This window comes from Populus alba, chromosome 2 (assembly GCF_005239225.2).
Source record: "Populus alba chromosome 2, ASM523922v2, whole genome shotgun sequence".
NCBI lineage: Eukaryota > Viridiplantae > Streptophyta > Magnoliopsida > Malpighiales > Salicaceae > Populus > Populus alba.
The window spans coordinates 1,490,790-1,510,547 of NC_133285.1; the positions used below are offsets into that span (position 1 = coordinate 1,490,790).

General features: G+C 32.0%; 2 protein-coding genes and 1 pseudogene across 2 annotated transcripts; 2 read left to right on the top strand and 1 right to left on the bottom strand.

Moving 5' to 3' along the window:
• Positions 1–2,986: 2,986 nt before the first annotated feature.
• LOC118052692 (chaperone protein dnaJ 11, chloroplastic) lies at positions 2,987–3,794 on the bottom strand. Its single transcript, XM_035063699.2, has one exon. The coding sequence runs from the start codon at positions 3,721–3,723 to the stop codon at positions 3,208–3,210; it is 516 nt and encodes a 171-aa protein (XP_034919590.1). The 5' UTR covers positions 3,724–3,794; the 3' UTR covers positions 2,987–3,207.
• A 7,799-nt stretch (positions 3,795–11,593) lies between these two features.
• Positions 11,594–15,268, top strand: LOC118052693 (uncharacterized). Its single transcript, XM_073407345.1, is given in 9 exon segments — positions 11,594–11,879; positions 12,017–12,163; positions 12,906–12,988; positions 13,122–13,208; positions 13,357–13,447; positions 13,450–13,504; positions 13,610–13,658; positions 13,660–13,742; positions 14,742–15,268. Coding segments are annotated over 8 exon segments (774 nt in total). The 5' UTR covers positions 11,594–11,879; positions 12,017–12,024; the 3' UTR covers positions 14,929–15,268.
• Positions 15,269–16,776: 1,508 nt separating this feature from the next.
• LOC118052694 (monocopper oxidase-like protein SKS1) lies at positions 16,777–19,571 on the top strand (annotated as a pseudogene).
• Positions 19,572–19,758: the final 187 nt, after the last annotated feature.

Consider the following 19,758-nt stretch of genomic DNA (forward strand, 5'->3'; position numbering starts at 1 on the left):
AAAAAAAAAACATGTAAAAAAAGAAGAAACAAAAGCGAGAAAAAAAACACGCGGGGAAAGCTACAGTATTTTAAAGAAAAAAACCAAAAAAACTAAATTTCAACCAGCTCAATAGCAAAAAAAAAAAATCAACAAAAAAAAATTCTAAAAAAAAAAAGAAAAATATGTAAAAAATGACAATTTTGGAAAAAAAGAAAAAGAAATAAAAAAAATAAAAAAAAACATGTGGGGAAAGCTAAAGCTATATTATCAGTCAGTTCAATATTGAAAAAAAAAATTCGATAAAGATAATTTTTTTTAAAAAATATGTGAGGAAGCACTGTGGAAAAAACAAAAACCATGTAGGGGAAACACTGTAGCAATTCATATTGTTTTTTTTAAAAAAAAAAAAACCACAAAGCTAAATTCTCAACCAACTTAATATAAAAAAAAAATAAAATCTACAAAGACCATTTAAAAAAAAAAAAATAAATAAATCATAAAAAAAAAACAAGGTATGAGAATATTATAGCAAACTACAATATTTTAAAGAAAAAAGCTACATAGTTAAATTTTCAACCAGCTTAATATTTAAAAAAAAATTAGTAAAGATAATTTTGAAAAAAAAATTAAAAAAAAAGTCAATTTTAGGTAAAAAAAAAACATGTAAAAAAAATGAAGAACAAACAAAAGTGGGAAAAAGAAAGCTCAGAAAAAAAAAAAAAAAAAGCAAAAAAAAAAGACTACAGAAAAAAAAAAGAAAAGCAGAAAAAAAAACGGAAAAAAAAAACTACTACAAAAGAGAAAAAAAATATATTAAAATATTAAAATATAATTATAATTATAATAGTAATAATTATTATTATTATTATATTAGGTATAATTAAAAGGCGTGGGGAAGCTACAGTGCTTTCCCCACGCCTTTTAGAGTTCTTTAATTATAATGGTAAAATACAAAAATAAAAACTTAAGGTACTTCTGCGCCTTTAATGAATTCAGATTCAGATTTCAGAGGTGTGACGCAGACCCACGTTAGATGAGTAAGAGATTGCTCCGTAGAAGTTGATTAATTAGAGAGAATAGTAAGAAACACAAGAGGCAGGGTAATGGAGTAGGGAACGACTAGGATTTTTCCATGTTTCTAATTCTTTTCGAGGACATATATTGGATTAATTTCTTAATTTTTATTTATAATACTGATTCCATAAATATGTAAATTAATATTAACCAACTAAGGTTTTCTCTCTAACCTTAGCAAATTGTTGGATAAAATTATAGCATATAGTTTTCGGTCATATTAATGTAAATATTTATAGTTGAATAACAAGATGTCTCTTGAACTGCCACGAAATTTTAATCGACGACGAGAAATTCATCTCTGTGGGTCCATGGAAGTGGATAAGAAGAAACCATGGTGTCGTGGAAGAGTGGCAATGTCCCCCCCGCCCCCGGAAAAAAAAAAAAAAAAAAAAAAAAAAAAAAAGGAAAGAGGGACTGAGGACGAAGAAAGAGGAGCAATGTCCCCGTCAATATTTTATTGCCATGCCTTCAACATGAACGGAGAAAAGGAAATACTTGTTTGGCAGTTCGGTGTATTTTGTTTTAATTATATTTTTTAAAAGAATATTTATCTTTAAAAAATATGGAATTGGTATTTTTACTATTATTTTTTAATAATTTTGATGTATTAATTTTAAAAGTTAAAAAAAATAGACAAAACATTTTGATATATTTTAAAAAAAAAAAACTTTTAAAAACATTATACATTTACAATATTAAATACAGACGAAATCGGTTGGTAGCTAAAAGGGTCCATATATTGATATATTTGTGGTCCTTGAAAACTCAATCCATTTGCCAGCTTGAATGACACTGGACTTGATTCGTTTAACCTAAGACTGAGCTGTGTGCTTGTTGAGTCTAATCCGTGTGATTGTAGCTGCCATCTCATCCACATTTGGAGATACCGCGTCAGGAAAGGATGTCTGGTCTTGTCCCATTTCAGTTCGATTGCAACCAAACGCAAGACACCGACAAGTCGACAACGGAGCCATTGACTTGAAGGCTGCACCGATCAAGCCATTGCTACGTGCTTACTCGCTATGCTATGGACACTTGTAGAGATGAGTCCAGCCTTGGCCCATAATCGTACATACCAATTGAAAGTGAGGCCCAAGTCTGTTTGACCCAGTTCATTGAGGCTGTAGACTGGTGGTTGTATATTTGGAATTCTGGAGAACGAAAATGGGTAGCAGTTCCCATCGTATTTGTTTATATGTGGCCTGGATTTTTCCATGCATTGAGCTGTTTTTTTCGCTGTGTGTTTCTAATCAAACCAAGATTGCGAACGATTCTTATAACATGTTTGACAGTGTAGTGGTGATTATTTTTTAAATTATTTTTTTGTGCTGAAATACATGTTAATAATATTTTCTTTAAAAAAATTATTTTTAATATCAACACATCAAAACAATATAAAAATATAAAATCATATTAAATTTTAATAAAAAAACAAAACTTTTAAATTTTTGGAAAATACAGTTGATGGCGTTCCCAAACGCTACCTGCTTCTTTCTGTGTATTTGATATTTCTGTCTGGCAAAGCCTCTGTCTTTGGGTCACTGTTCTTGCTTTTGCTTTTACTTTTTGGAACTGCTCCATCTTTTTGCGTTTCCACTTTAAAAGTTGAGGAATTGGGCACTTCAAATCGCTATACCTCTAGTTCAATCATTGGACAAAATTCACGCATATGGCTTATAGACATTGGACACTCCATCAATAGTGGATAGAAAATCTTGAAACTTCCAAGTCTGTTTCAGCTTTATCTATCATTCCAGATCACTCTCGGACCAAGATAAACAGGAATCCAATTCTCTATGAAAAAAGAATCCGAGTCCATTCCTCTTGTCTGCATAAGGAAAACTCATTTTCCTTGAGATGGAGTATGTTCCAGTAGTATTATAATGTCAAGAAAAGAGGGCTTGAATTTTACTGTTCAGCACATCCATTTCAAAATCATAGCATTATCATAGGTAAGAATTCATAATTCCAGGCTGAAAAAATGCCGCCTTGGGACATGATACAAGAGATGGAGGTCCAATCTGGACTATTTACAACAGCAAATAATCCCCAATATTTGGGGGTCAATACTGTATCTTACAATTTCATCTAGCAATCTAAGGGACTAAAATCGATTAGGATCTATGATATTACAGCCTCTTTTCCCATTTACCAGCACTGATCAGTTTCCCATCTCTGACTTGTATACCCAGAAAATCCTGTTGCCATTGTTGTTACAGTAGCAGCAGACATCACAAACGGAGAGCCCATTTGCCTTCCTCGTCTATAAAGGGAGAGATCATAATCTGCACGTTTTTCAGGATCAGACAGGGTTTCATAAGCTTCGTGGACTCTCATGAACTCGTAAGCCGTGTCCTCCCCTTGACCGTTAGCTGCAACATCAGGATGCAAGATTCTAGCCAGTCTTCGATAAGCTGTCTTGATCTCCTGACACGTGGCGCCCATTTGAATTCCGAGAACTTCGTAAAGAGATGATGCAGATGTTGGTGCTGCAATGTATGATGTGGGTCTCTCGGCGGTTGAAGCGCAGGCGGCGGATACTCGAAGGGGGCGGAAGCCGACGCGAGACGGTGGTGGTGAACGAGACTGATTGGTGGAAACTTTTGAGGCAATAAAAGGAGACGCGGAGGAGCTAAAAGATGTGAGACAAGTTGTGGAGGCCATGTTTGGAAAGTAAAGCCTGTTTTGCCGAGTTGCTGTGTTGTTCAAGGATGTTGAGGAAATGGGAAGGGTGACTTCGTTGATTATAAAGAAGTTGAGGATTGGTTAACCATGGTTAGTTTGGTTGGTTAACGAATTGTCGTGGGCTTATCCATTTCGGTGGTTTTTGGATCTGTCACATGCTGACTCAGAAAACCGTCGGCGTTACAAGGATATTGTACCTTGCAGGCAGACAAACACGTTTGCAGCCCACGGTATGTTTTGGATGCTTGTGAATTTTTTCTAGAAGCCTTCCCTTTCGAAACTTATTTAGTAAATTGTCTTTAGTCCCAGAATTTTAAACACAGAGACTAAAGAAATAATTTACTCTTATCTTGTTGGGTTTTGAATTCTAATTTCCTTGTGCACACATCCTTCCAATGAATCCATAGATTAATTTCTCCGAAAGTTCAATCCATTGGATGTCACTTCATAGCTTTTAAAGATTAGATTTTCATGGAAATGGTATGAAAAGAGTCTGGAAAGTTCAATAATTTAATAGCGGCAAAAATCTTCCATGTAGATCTGATCAAACTTTCTCATCTATTGGCTACTATATGTCGTCGTCTTGCTTCCTAAAAGAGTTGAGCGTAAATTTAGCTTATGGTACTGTGTTAATAGTTATTTTTAATAATATTTTTTATTTTTCATCTAAAAATATTAAGAATAATTAATTAAGCCGAGACAAATTTTCAGTTGGAGTGGCGAAAACCATCTCCACCTCGTCACAGTTGTCTAGACATGATACGACGAGCACTAACTAGTCCACTTATAGAGGGCAAGACAAGCTTGCCTGGCTGACTCAGCATGAGGCCCATGATAACATGATATACTCCTGCAATAAAGGTGAATGCAAGGTCACTATTGCTAGTGCGACTGCTGTGGCTGGTAATCTGATATTCTATTGTTATAATTTTGGCTGTCTCTGGAAAAACCGAAACAGTAAAAATATATGAGACGTATTTTATTACAATTAATTATTTTAAAAATATAAAAAATCACTCTATAATATCCAAGAGGGGTATTCATACGTGTTGGTGTAGTTTGTAAATGAATAAAAAAAAATTTTATCTCGCATTGAAAAGAAACACTTCCTCCTAATGTTTCTAAATATAAGTTTCTACTATGTAGTAAATTAAGTCATGGTAGAGAAACTCTTCTATTTGGATTTCTAATATTTATTATGTGGATATTTATAATATCTAAAGATAGCATTTTGAACTTGAAATTTAAAATGAACTGTTATACTGTTTTATGAATAGTTATACAATTTGATGAACATCATATTATTTTATCAACAATTATATTGTTTGATGAGCAATCATATTGTTTTATTATTATGTTTCAAGTTTATAAAAACATATTACTATATAGAAAAGAAACACAACAAAAAATACATATATTTTTTTCTTGGTCTTATCTTCTCATTATTTTAGAAGTTTAGAGGGCTTAGTTGTATTCTAGAGATGTTGTTTTTGTATGAGACAAATAAACATTTTAAAAAATAATATTTTTATATCTCTAAACCACTTCGATATTTGTTTCCATCCTAAATATTTCCTAACAATGTCATGTAAACTTTATTAATAAGTAGTCAATGTAAATGAATAGAAATGGAATCACAGCAAAGGCAAAGCTGTGGATTTACTGTTGTAGAAGTGACTGTTTTTAAAATTAATTTTTATTTAAAAATATATTAAATAATATTTTTTTAATTGATATTTTTTTATTCACATCAAAACAATATAAATATATTTAAAAAATTAATTTTTTTTAAAAAAACACGATAATACCTTCAAAACAAACATTCTTCAAGTCTTAGCTCTATTATAGGGCAGTAGCCAGTAGCCGCGTCATCTTAGACTGTTTCAAAAATTCCGTGTCTGGGATGATGAAAGGTTTAATTTTCTCATGTTGTGGGCTACCGCTCAGGATTAAACATATTCCATGGATAAACGAAACCCAGGTAAAAAATGTAACCCTTGCTGTATACATGGTATAGCTACAAGAATTGCTTTGACCTGATTTAAGGCTCACATGACAGATTGCATGACTTAATCTGGATTAATATGATGCTGTTTTAATTTTTTTTAAAAATAAAACAACATTATTTAAAAAAAAAAAAACCAAGTTTTTTTTACTCAGATTAAACCCTGAATTAGTGAAACACTAGGTTAGCCCGCCAGGTTTTGTCTGGTACTGTGGCTAGGGACCGTTGTGTCTGGTATTGTAACTAGGAACCATGGGACCCGATAGGCAGTATTACTGTCGGTGGCACATGAATTCTAGCATGGAATCTGTTTTGATTGGTCAGACCAAAGAGTTAAAAACAACTTAGTTATTTCGTAACCCTATTTTTCCGAAAAAAAAACAAAGGGAAACTGGTGACTTTTGATTATCCAGCGATTCGGGGGCAACAAGTGCCCCAGGTTTCGAGATTTCGCATTCCCGGGTCACATGGTGAGCACATGAAGACAGAGGATGGATTTATTTGATAATCCGGGAAACTAGCATTCAAAACATAATAAAATGTTTAAAATATTACATGATAAGAAAGTTTTTGTAAAATAAGATAGTTTGAAAAAATATTGAGTTAAGAAATTCGATATTTTCAAAAATATCACGTTTCACGTTATATTATTGAAATACCATAATTTACAACTACTTTAAAAAATAGATGGACATTTGATAAAACAATCTAACCGTTTTGACTATTGTTAAGTTTTAAGTTATTTTTTGTTTTTCAAGCATAAATAAATTATAAAATTATAGTTTTTGTTAATCTAAAATTTTATTTACTTGATGGTTTTATAGGGTTGAAATATTTATAATTTTATCAAAATTTGAATAAAGTTTCATCCTTATAGGAATTATAACCAAAATCTTATCTCGCTTTAAAAAATCTGTAAAAAACCACAATAACATAGTCAATAAATTCTAACAAAACTCAACATATTCTCATAATTCATAATCAAAAAGTAGGCTAAGAGATGCAAAAAAAAAAAAATTATACATGCAAAATTACTATAAAACAATCCAACAATACAGTATTCAAGTAATCTCAAAATAATAAAACATAAATCATCTATATATCTATGCTTGTGTCGTCTACTAGATGATTTAGATTCATTGGTTGCATGACCAGATCCAGCTCATGCTCCTGCCTAAGTGGCCTCATCCTTTGCCACAGCATCATCAGGAGATAACCCATCTTCAAAGGTTTTGAGTCCAATGCGGCAAACATTTGACCACCTGGATGTTACGGTATGAACTTTTCTTTCCTTATCAGTACTATAAAGATAAGAGATGCATCTCGACCCCCTCGTAGTAAGAAGTCAATTTAATATTAATATGACATTAATGTTAAATTAAAAGATAAATACATAAAACTTAAAGGTTAACATATATTAATCATAAAAAAACTTTTATTACTTACATGATGTTGAATCTGTTAGGCATGTTTTACATACTATATATATATATATCCAGGTGGAGGAACCTTCTTGAGATTCAAAGTAATAATTTGTCGTGTTACACTCGTGTACCAAATCATGTACTCGTTATCAATAGTTACAGGATTCGTCTTTGTAAACATCTCATTTCTTTATGTATCTCACTGTGATACATGAGCACTATGTCGGCTTAACCAATCATAATCATCATTGTTACCCCTGCAAATAATGGCATGCAAAGCATCATTTGTATTGATATTGAGTGGAATGTGTTGTATGTAATCGAATTGTCACGTTACCCGATATGGACAACGTAACTCGACCATCTTAAAAATATATTAGCGGACTATTGTTGTTCGTATATTCATCCTGGTAATGTAGACAGTTAGAGCAATGGCTAACCTTTCTTATAAGCAAGGCATTCAAATGACCTGCAGATTATAAGTTAAATAAAAATAAAACAACAATAATTTTATGTAGTTAATTATTTTACTCAACAAATAATTCAAAAAATACTTGGATAGCAGGTTATCTATAAAGTTCACTCCAATAAAATGCTAGCACATGTGATGAATTATTTTCAAAAACTTTTCCAACACGCCACTTAACATTAAAAATATACCAATTTAATTGCATTTTTTAAAGTTTCAAGAACACAATATAAATGTATATAATTACAAAAATAACATCATAATACTTGCATCATAATGGGAGATCAAGTGTAACACTTGTAGTTTGGACTGTTATATCTGGAAATCTAGATATCTGAAGCCTGCTCGTATGGAGATGTTCCCACAACCATAATTGCTATTAAAGAAAAATATTTGGTTAATTTTATTGTGCATGAAAACATTAAAATCTAAATAGTTATTTAGATTTTTCGATTCATGCCTATAGAAGTAGCAAACATCCCTAGTCTATTTGGCCCTCTTCATACATGCAAGACATAAATGTATGTACAAGGATGCCATTATAGTAGATCTCCAAAAATAAAAATAATTTATAAAAAAATTAATTAGAATTTATGTTTTTGATACCTTAAGGATAGATTAATTATATATATATATATAACATTATTTAGGATACTTAAAGGATAATTTAAAATTTTTTTTAATGAAAATAATTTATAAAAAACACTAGTTAAGATTTCTGTTTATGATACTTCAAGGGTAGTGTAAAATTTGTTTTATAAAAAATAGAAAAGATTTATAAAAATATTATTTAGGATATTTCAAGGATAGTTTAAAAGTTTTTTTAATAAAAAATATATAAATAAAATTATTTAGGATTTCTATTTAGGATACTTCAAGGAGAGTTTAAATGTTTTTTTCATGAAAAATTAAAAAAAAAAACTATAAAAAAAATAATTAAGATTTTTGTTTAAGATACTTCAGCGATAGTTTAAATATTTTTTTTATAAAAAATTAAAAAAATTATATAAAAAATAATTTATTAGAATTTTTGTTTAGAATACTTCAATGATAGTTTAAATTATTTTTTATAAAACATAAAAAATATTAATTATGATTTCTGTTTGATATACTTCAAAGATGATTTAAATGTTCTTTTTATAATTTTTTTTTAAATACATATAAAAAATTAATTAGGATACTTCTTTGATAATTTAATTTTTTTATATAAAAATATAAGAAAATAATTAGAATTTCTATTTAAAATACTTCAAGATGATTTAAATATCATTTTTTGTATATAAATAATAATTTTTTTTATTAAAAAACTTTAATTAGGCATGGCTGCCAGTCCCTAGTCGTTTAGGCCTAGCAGGGCTGCCTAATTAGTTTTTGATATTTTATTTCTATTTTTTATAAAAACAAATTAAATTATCTTTTTTTGATATTTATTTTCTTTTATTTTTTATTAAGAACAAAATTACACTATCCTTGTAGTATCCTAAACAGAAATTATAATTAATTTTTTTTATAATTTTTTTTTTAATTAACCTTAAAGTATCCTAAATAATTTCTTATAAATGTTTTCTATATTTTTTTTAAAAAAAATTAAACTCCCATTGAAGTATCCTAAATAAAAATTCTAATTATTTTTTTTATATTTTTATAAAACAAATAAATTATCTCTTAAGTATTTTAAACACAAATCCTATTTTTTTATATAAAATAAAATAAATTATCTTTGAAATATCATAAACAAAAATCATAATTAATTTTTTTGTTTTATTTTTTTATAGGCTACTAGGTCTGGAGGTTAAGTCAGACCCAAGCAAATAACAAAGAAAGAGAGAAAAAATGTGCACGTTAGTTGTTAGGAGAAGAAATAAAAGAATGAAAAAACACAAACCATCGATTATCGGTGGTAATCCAAGCATGATATATACATACGTGCTGCACCATATAAAAAAAGGCATGTCTACGCATCTATTTATACGATTAATGACTAGATTTAGCCATCGAGAGGCGTCTCACGCCCCTTTTTAATGGTGAGGGCGCCACCAACTTGTTGAGGTGTATGGAACACGCGCCGACAACTTTTTTGAATAACCAGTAGAAAAGACAGTATGATAATATTAAAATGTCCCTCATGGTCTTCTTAATTAAACACCATAACTGAGTAAATTTCATTATCGCAATCCATGGTAATTTATGTCTAAAGCTATAGTGAAAGCCCCACACCATTTAGCTTTCTTTATATATATATATATATATCCTGATAATTTATAATTTAAATATGCAGATAACTCGTGGAAACTCTGTAAAACCCCATAAAAGACTTCATTGTGATAAATTAAACAGTGAGAAATAAAATAGAAATGGTGGTAAATTGTAAACCCCTAGTCAAATTTTATGATATTAATAATTTAGAATCAGAAATGAGATGGGCTAGTTAAAAAAAAAATAAAATAGAATAGTATTGAATTGTTAAAAAAAAAATTAGAGAGAAAGGTTTTTCACATAATATTTCAAAAGCGAACCGATAAAAAAACATCTGGTTGAATGAAAAAAGTTCTCAAACTTGACATAAGGGTGTTTCAATAAATATGAATAGATTTGCTATATAAATTACAAAATTATATAGCGATAACAATAATAACCTCGAGGGGTTAAGATTTAGGGTTTGCTCCATTTCAGGTTTTAATTTTAATTTTTTTTTAGTAAATATTATTGGAATCATGAAAAGCAGGGTATATAATATATTCTTGTGTAGGATTGTAATTGTGATTACTTTTTAAAATGTTTTTCATTTTAAAATGTATCAAAATAATATTTTTTTATTTTCTATAAATTATTGTTAAGATCAGTGCATTAAAACAATTCAAAACATGCAAAAAAAATTAATTTTTTAAAAAACATGGATTGACCTGTGTTTTCAAACACTATATTTAAAAGGCTAAATTGAGTTATAAAAAAATGGTTTATTACGCATAAATTGGTTTATAATACTCTACATATAAAAAAAAAAAAAATCTTATATAGCAATAACCAAGGAAACATGTTTCCCAACAATCCTAGTGTTTTGAAATCTTCGATTAGTTTTTGCTTGAAGATGACACAAAAATGAATCAAATATAATGATCCGAGGAACAAGGATGCATAGAGATATGAAATCAATTCACTTGGAACATTTTGAAATGAAATATATTTTATTCTTTATGGATTTAATAATATTTTTTAAATTCATAACGGAGTAAAAATCTAATCTATAAATATCTTTACTATTAGAAAAAAAAATTGATTCTATCACTGTTATATAAAAAAATTAACCTAAAAATATCCTTACCCTGTTGTTTAAGGACACGGATCATGAGTGTGGGGACGTGTACGTGATTTTTAATTATTTTCTTTATTATTAACCTGAGATTTTTTTTTCAATGCGAAATTTGACTATATAATATATTTTGTTAATTGACAAAAAGGAAGCAAGTGGAAAAGATAAGGCAAAAGGAAGAAAAAAATCAAAGTCTAAAAAATCAACAGAGAGAGAGAGAGAGAGAGAGAGAGCAAGTGGAGGCAAGAAAAAGAAATCAAGAGGAAATTATTATTTTATCCTTGTTTTTCAGTGAAATAACTAATCAACCGTTTAGTTTAAAAACTTTCAGTTATTAGGTCCTTATATTTCATACTCGTTTGTAACTCAGTATTTATATTTATACTTTTTTTACAATCTGGTTGTTTCTTTCCTACATTGTCCCCAGACTTATAATCGAAATTTTATGTTTCAACTTTCACCCGCTATAGATAAGATAAAAAAATCATTTATAAAGGGAAATATGGGAAACTTAAAAAAAAATCAAAATCAACTTTGCCTACTGAAACTAAACTGTAAATGTCAAAAGTACGGGGACTAACTTACCATATTAATTTCCTACATTTAACACGGGCTACCCGTTCGTGTTTTATTAAAAATAAAAAACCTAAAAAAACCTCTCCTCTCTCCAAACAAAAAGTAAAAGTAAAAATAAAAAATCCAAACAAAGAAAAGCAATAAAAATCATTCTCTCTCTTCTCTCGCGATCTTTCAATAGCCCCCACGCGCCGGAAAGGGCGACAAGCAGCGGAGATAAGGATCGGAGAAGCAGCAGCGACTGTAACCCCAGTAAACAGCGGAGAAACCCAAGAAACGGACCCTCCTCAACTCCGGTTCCTTTGCGGGTTAGCGGTGAGCCTCACAGCCTTCAAACACACTTTTCTTTAGGTGGGTTTTTTTATCGTCTGATTCGATCTGTCAGTGTTTTTTTCTCTTTCTTGAAACGGAAATCTGGCTGTAATTGAATCCCATTTGTAAAATTACATGAAATTTGGGTTTAATTTCTGTAAAACGTGGATTCGCAGCATCTAAAATGGAAGGAATAGAGCAGTGGAAAACTGAAGCGCAGCAATGGTTGCAACAGGGGATTGAATATGCACATCAAATACCTCCTACTCAACTGTACGCGGCTGTCGCTGTCTTGCTTTTCACCACCCTTTTGCTCTTTACAAGTAATTCTCTACTTCTGTTTGCTTATGTTTGTTTCATCTCTAATTGTCTAGCGTAACGGAAATGGCTCTTACTTGATCGTCTATTTGCTGTAACTTAAAGAGATTGTACTTAAGCACACAATTTGATACTTAGTGTTGATTATATGGAATTTGGAAATCTTTGACCTCATAAAGTGAAGCAGAATTATGCAGTGTCGGGACTGAGGAAGAATCAAACAGAGCACTTGATGTTGCAATATGGCCTGTAATTTGTTATCTGTACTGGCCAATTGGACCTCATTTTTTATTAAGAATATCATGGATCTGGGCAGCAAAATCTGCAAAGGATGTCCGGTGTTGCTACTTTTGATCATGTAAAACTCTTTCGTTTCCATGTAAATTTAACTCTCTGGGCAGGATTGCTGTTTAGGATTACGGAACTAATCGATGTAAATTGATGTAAAGTCATGGTAGGACTGGTTTTGAAGTCTAGCAGGGGCTCTCTTGAAGATATCAAATGAAAAACGTAGATGTTTCACTACCTATTTACAAGGGATTGAATAGTTTTTGGAAAGAGAGAGGATTGTCCTTGTTATTTGAATAGACCTCCTGAATCAATGATCTCTCTGTTTTGTGTTTTCTATGTTTCAACTGCATTGCTTGTTTAGCAAATGTTTTAAGAAAAAAATGCAGATTGTTTCTTTTTTTAGATGTTTGGATTTGGAATCATATCTAACTTCTTCTTTTATGCTTTTCTTTGCAGTTCGCTTGCTGAAACGCACAAAATCCAATACCATTGTGCTCTCTGGGCTTAGTGGGAGTGGTAAAACTGTTCTTTTTTATCAAGTAATCCCCCACATTCCTTTGAGATTTCAGAGTTTGATCGTTGACTTTTGAAAGTTTAGTTATGAGAGTAATCTTGTTTGTACATTACAGTTTTTGTTCTAAATTTTATTTACATCCCTGATGCATTTGCCAGCTTCGAGATGGCTCTTCACATCAGGGTACTGTCACCTCAATGGAACCAAATGAGGGCACTTTCTTACTACATTCCGAGAGTGCCAAGGTGATATATTTTAACTTGATGTGCTCAAATTTGACTCAGGCTGTGTTGATTTCTAATGACATGAAATGGGAATATGTTTTCCAAATTCAGCCAGGCATTTTAGGCGGTGCTAACCCTTCCGTTTTCCACTTCTTTATGTCCTCAACAGAAGGGAAAAATAAAGCCTGTACATGTTGTTGATGTTCCTGGTCATTCTCGTCTTCGACCCAAACTAGACGAGTTCTTGCCTCAAGCAGCTGCATCGTGTTTGTTGTTGATGCTTTGGAATTCTTACCCAACTTGAGTGCAGTTACAGAGTAATTACAAACTTCAACACATAGTTTCAGATAAAGCGCACATGTATTTGCACTCTGAAGATGTAGAAATGTGGTATTCTAATTTTGATGGCCTGTATGTTACAGATATCTGTATGATATTTTGACCAAGGCAAGTGTCGTAAAAAAGAAAACTTCCAGTTCTCATCTGCTGTAACAAGACAGACAAAGTGACAGCACATACCAAGGAATTCATCCGAAAACAGTTAGAGAAAGAAATGTGCGTTCAATTTCCTTATATTCTCCATTGTCCTGCACTTCCAAGTAATAATTTCTTATTGGCATCTCAATGAGAAGTTGTTGAGATCACGTGGTCAGTTAGGCTTTTATGCTCCTTTGTTAATGCAAAGCCATCATATGAGATACTAGAGGCAATTACCTGGGTGCTAAGGTGAGACAAGGCACCCCTGCCTTGAATGCCTCTGCCTCAAGGCAAGGTGATTTGCTTGGGTGCTGCCTAGGCGAATGCTTCTTGCAAGGTGCCAGGCGTAGGGGGCAATTTTTTTTCAAAATCTACACTTGACAGTATTGTGTCAATTTGATAACATATTCTAACTTGAAAAGATGGAACATCATATGGTCTGGTTTGCAAATTTGCTCAAGCACTTTTAATCATATAGCTTTCTGTTTTATGATTTTTATATGATTTTGATATGGTGTTGTTTTAACGATATTTTGTGTTTTTCTCTATATAAAAACAAAACAAAAGGCCTTTTCAGCTATGGATTTTGTTATCAATGGAAATGAATATGTATGAAGTTGTGAAACATATATTTTGGTCAAGCCTTTGTAGGAAGATATTATTTAGTGAAGCCAGCTTTTACTCTTATTATTATTTTTTGCAAAATATATACACATTGCTAAACAAGTGCATGGTTTTACTGGGTTGAGCACCAGGAGTTGGGCCTTGTGCCTTGGATGATAAGTAAGTCTTGTTGCTTTAAAAAAGTCTTTCACAGTTTAACAAACTGTAACCCATACATTAGCTAAAACTCAAGGGCTGGATGAGACCTATCTACAGCTGCTTGTTCCCTTAAAAAATGTAACCTTTGTGTTTGTTATTTGGTGCTCTATTGGATTTTTTTGTAGTTGTGTTCAGATAAGATTTTTGCTTCAATCCCATTTAAAATGCATCTCTCTATCTCTCTCTCTGCTGTGCATTTCATTGTGATTAATGCAAATGCAAGTATACTTAGTCCATTTGTTTTCTATCTTTCAGAGAAAAATTGCGGGTATCAAGGAGCGGAGTATCAGATGCTGATATCGCAAATGACTATACTCTTGGAATACCTGGTGAAGTGTTTTCATTCTCGCAATGCATTAATAAAGTTACCATTGGTGAAGCTTCTGGTTTGACTGGCGAGATATCTCAGGTGGAGGAGTTTATTAGAGCACATGTAAAATAATAGGTGGATGTACTGTTTGGCCTTCCATATTTTTTCTTATGCATGCGTTGACAGCTGGTTGTTGTAGCCTACTGACTGTTTGAAAACTTGAGGAAGCTGCAGGGAACCACCTGAACTTGCTAGAACAAAGTGGTGGGGAAGAGAGGATAAAAATGAAAAAGAAATACAAGTGGAGATATCCACTTAAACTATGCAAGGAGCTTGTATTTAAAAAATTGTGGCAGAGGAATGTTGATTTTCGACTGATTTGATGAACATTTAACCCTTTTTTTCTTGGGAGCTTGGATTGACATTTAACTAACCACCAGCTTTGAATTTATTCATGGTTTATTTGGTTGAACTTTAGCTTCCTGGTACGGCTGTGTTTTTTTGCGAGGCCCACAGTTCACTTAATGAATGGATAAACATGAGAAGATCTATCTTGTTTATCAGCAGGGAGGATTACTAGGTTGTGCTGATACTCTGCGAATACCTCTTTCTTGTTTTGTTATGTGGGTTATCAGTAGATGAATTGCTGTTTGTTTATAATGCCTTGATTCATTTGTCTTGAGGCTTTCATACGTGATACATTGAAAGGAATCAGTGTCCCAGTCGTTGACCTTTGCCACTGAGCATCCTTCCTTGGGCTAAAATATGGTCTTTGGATAATCACCTGGATCGTTGAGGCGAAAGCGTCCTCGCCTAGAAATGATGGTGATCTATAGACTAAGTGATTAGATCGATTAACAGAGGAGTCTCTGGCTCTCTGCTCTCATGTTTGCAAGGCCTATAAATGCAGACCAACAATGAGACTTGTCCAGAGTAAAAGCTTTTTAGTTTTTGTTTTATTTTTTATAAATATTTTGTTTTATTTTTTTTAAATTAATATATTTTTGAAGTGATTTTAGATTTAAAAATAATTTTTAAAAAATATAAAAAATATTTAAAAATTAAAAATATCTTGCTAATATCACCTGTCAACTTTAAGGGTTGATCAAGGAGTGTCACCAGTCAACTTTAAGGGTTGACCAAGAAGTGATAGCCCCGCCTATCAAATTTTTTTTAATTTTTAAATTATTTTAGTATACTGATATAAAAATAAAATTTTAAAAATAAAAAAATATTATTTTAATATATTTTCAAATAAAAAATACTTTTAAAATTAATTGTTATTAGTTAGTAAAGTAAAAAGAATTAAGTTTTTGTGCTGGGATATGGGAAGGACATGTTTTTTTTGTATTTTCTATTTAAAAAAAATATAAAAATTCATTTTAAAATTATTTTGATAATATATTTATTTTATTTATTTATCTTTATAAATAAGCATGTTTGTATTCTTTTTGCACTGAAATGCTAACCAAACACAAACATAACCAGTGTGTGTATACATGTAGAGTATGGGGAGACATTTTGAGACTGAATTGAATAATTTGTAAATTACAGAGACTTCATTTTTTTATCTAAAAAAAAGGGACAAGGCGTCATGAATAGAGTTATAAAAAAGAAACTTTAAATTATAAGGACTGAAGTGGAATGTTATTACAATGTTGTTTACCCATTTCTCTTAGATGAGCTAACTGCCACTGCTGACGAAAACGAAATTTAAAACACGAATTAATCACGAGTGAACTCAGTGACAGGCTTGCAACTATTTCCAACTTGCTGGGCTCATTGGGCATTTGCTTTTGAAGCTTGTTGGGCCATATATATATCCTTACTCTAATTAAATATTAAATAAGTGATAGAAATTGATTAATATACGATATTATTCAAAAACATAAAAAATTAAACAATGTTGTATTCGTGGATAACCTGTACACAAACTAAACTTATCTGGAATCCATCTATAAATTATAAAAACAAATGAATTTATATATATAAAGAGTTCTACTCTTACGAGTTGGCTTCTTCAAGTTTAGTTCTTCGTTGATAGAAATATATTTAGGTTATATTTCATGGCATGGTCAGGAAAGCAAACGTAGATATGAGTCCTTTCAGCCTCATCCTTTTCTACTTCTCCTCCCTCGCTGTGTTGGTAGATGGCAAATCGCTTTCCTATGACTGGACAGTTTCCTTCTCTCACCGTGCTCCTCTTGCTCTTACCAAACAGGTTCTTCAATCTTTTCTTACATCCTTTGTACTTGCTAGTGTTATGTGCTTGGAATTTTGTTTCACTTTTCAGTACAAGTGTTCTCTTTTCTTCTTGTTTTCAATTATGCAGGTGATTGTGATCAACGATCAATTTCCGGGACCATTGTTGAATGCAACAACAAATGATGTGCTAAACATCAATGTTCATAACAACTTGACAGAACCATTCCTTATGACATGGTATGCATTTACAATCAAGCACAGATTCTTCTATTTTTAGTACGCATGTAAGGACAGCTTGAGATTGCATAAATTCAATGTAGGAACGGACTGCAAATGAGAAGGAATTCATGGCAAGATGGGGTGCAAGAGACTAACTGTCCAATACTACCTGGCCGGAACTGGACATACAGTTTTCAAGTGAAGGATCAGATCGGAAGTTTCTTTTATTTCCCATCACTTCTCCTGCACAAAGCTGCTGGTGGATATGGTCCTATTCGTGTGAATAATCGTGAGGTTATTCCTATTCCATTTCCACAACCTCATGGAGATATTGATGTCCTCATTGGAGATTGGTACAGTGCAGATCACCGGGTATGATTTCCTGGGATCTATCATATTTTTCACATATAAATTGTTACAACAATTATGATTATGCCTTTTTTCTCTCTCTAGGATTTGAGGGCTTTGCTTGATAATGGGACTGGACTTCAGAATCCCAGTGGAATTCTTATCAATGGACGGGGTCCTAATGAAACAGTTTTTTGAATTTCAACCAGGTGAATACACATATACTTTATTACGGAAATTATATTTATTTATTAAAGAATTTTAAGATTGTTTATTATTCTAGATTATTTTGTTTAAGAATGCTGGTACTTATTATCTAGTAGTTAAATTTAAATTTTAAATTTTTTATTCAACAAGAATTTGTTAGGTTTTTCAAGATTGAGTTTATCTCTTTTATATTACTTTCTTAAAAGTGGAGTCTATCTCTCTTGATTTGTTTTTTTCAAAATCGAACGTGTAGTATCTCTTGATTTGTTTCTGTTGTCGATTGCACCAGCCTTTACTATAATGTTTTGCTGTGCAATCGACAACAGAAACTATATATGAATTCAGAGGAACAACTTATTTGATTATGATCTTCTTGGATTACAGGGGCTACATACAGGCTAAGGATTTCAAATGTGGGCTTGAAAACTTCGTTGAACTTCAGGATTCAAGACCATCTAATGTTGTTAGTGGAGACAGAAGGGTCTTACACAGCACAACAAACTTATAGTAATCTGGACATCCATGTTGGTCAATCCTCCTCAGTCTTAGTTACAGCGAAGAATCAAACTAGTGGCAAGTCCTTCTACATGGTTGCAAGTTCCCGTTTAACTGACGCTGAACTTTTTGGAGTCGGCGTCATTCGCTACCCGAACTCTGATGATTTTCCATCCGGCCCACTTCCCCCAGGACCACAGTTACATGATTATTTTTACTCCATTGAACAAGCTCGTTCAATAAGGTACGCATCGCTAATCCCAAGTAAAACACGAATAACATATGGTTAAAAGCTGTCAATTTGGTGCTTGATCAGGTGGAACTTGTCAGCGGGAGCTGCCAGGCCAAATCCTCAAGGTTCATATCACTATGGCAGCATCAACGTGTCCCATACAATAGTCCTCAGGAACGGTGAGACCGATATAAATAGACACCTGTATACAGTCAACGGGGTGTCATTTGTGAGCCAAGGGACACCATTAAAGATGGCAGACTATTTCGAGCTCGAAACATCGAAGACTGGAATTTTTCCAGATACCCCTATTGATAATGGTATCTCGACATTGAATACTTCAGTTATCAATGCAAATTACAGAGAGTTTTACCATTTGGTGTTTGAAAATCCTACCCCGTCTTTGCAAACATGGCACCTTGACGGCTACAACTTCTTTGTTGTTGGGTGAGGCTTCTCATGCTCCATGTTTTAGTGGGACTTTCAAAGCCAATATTTATTGGTGGAATAAGCTTAATTTGATTCATTTAATCCCTTCACTGAAAATTGTGAATTCTAATTGCAGCATGGAGTTTGGTACATCATCATGGGAAGAGGGTATGAAGGCAACATATAACTTGAATGATGCTGTTTCTCGTTCTACAGTTCAGGTTTGTTGACTTGCAGATCATTGAACACCAATTTTTGATCAAGGGATGTGAAACGATATGCCTAATACTCTTTTTATCACAAATTTGTGATCGCTTGATAGGTTTATCCATTCGGATGGACGGCAGTGATGGTTATGCTGGACAATCAAGGGTTGTGGAATCTGAGATCACAGGATGTGGAGAGATGGTATCTAGGGCAAGAGTTATACTTGCGAGTCAGAGGCATTGGAGAGGAGGATCCATCAACCATTCCTGTTAGAGATGAATTTCCAATTCCTGAAAACGCCATCTTGTGTGGAGAAATCTCTGGTTTATAGCAAACGTTATTTTAGATTCGTTTTTATTAGATTATGTATTAATTAATACATTTTTATTAGACTGTTAATTCATACTCTTTCATCTGTTGATTATTTGTAGAAAATTATCCAGACTTTCGAAAAGATAAAAAATATCTCTTTTCTCATTGAAAATTATTATATTTATCTTTACTTATTTCTCTTCTCTCTAATCCTAAGATTTATAGTAAACTCTTTTTATTTTTTTAATTTAGATTTTAAATGGAGCTTGGATGTAACAATTCTTAATTTATTTCTTTGCTGATATCTT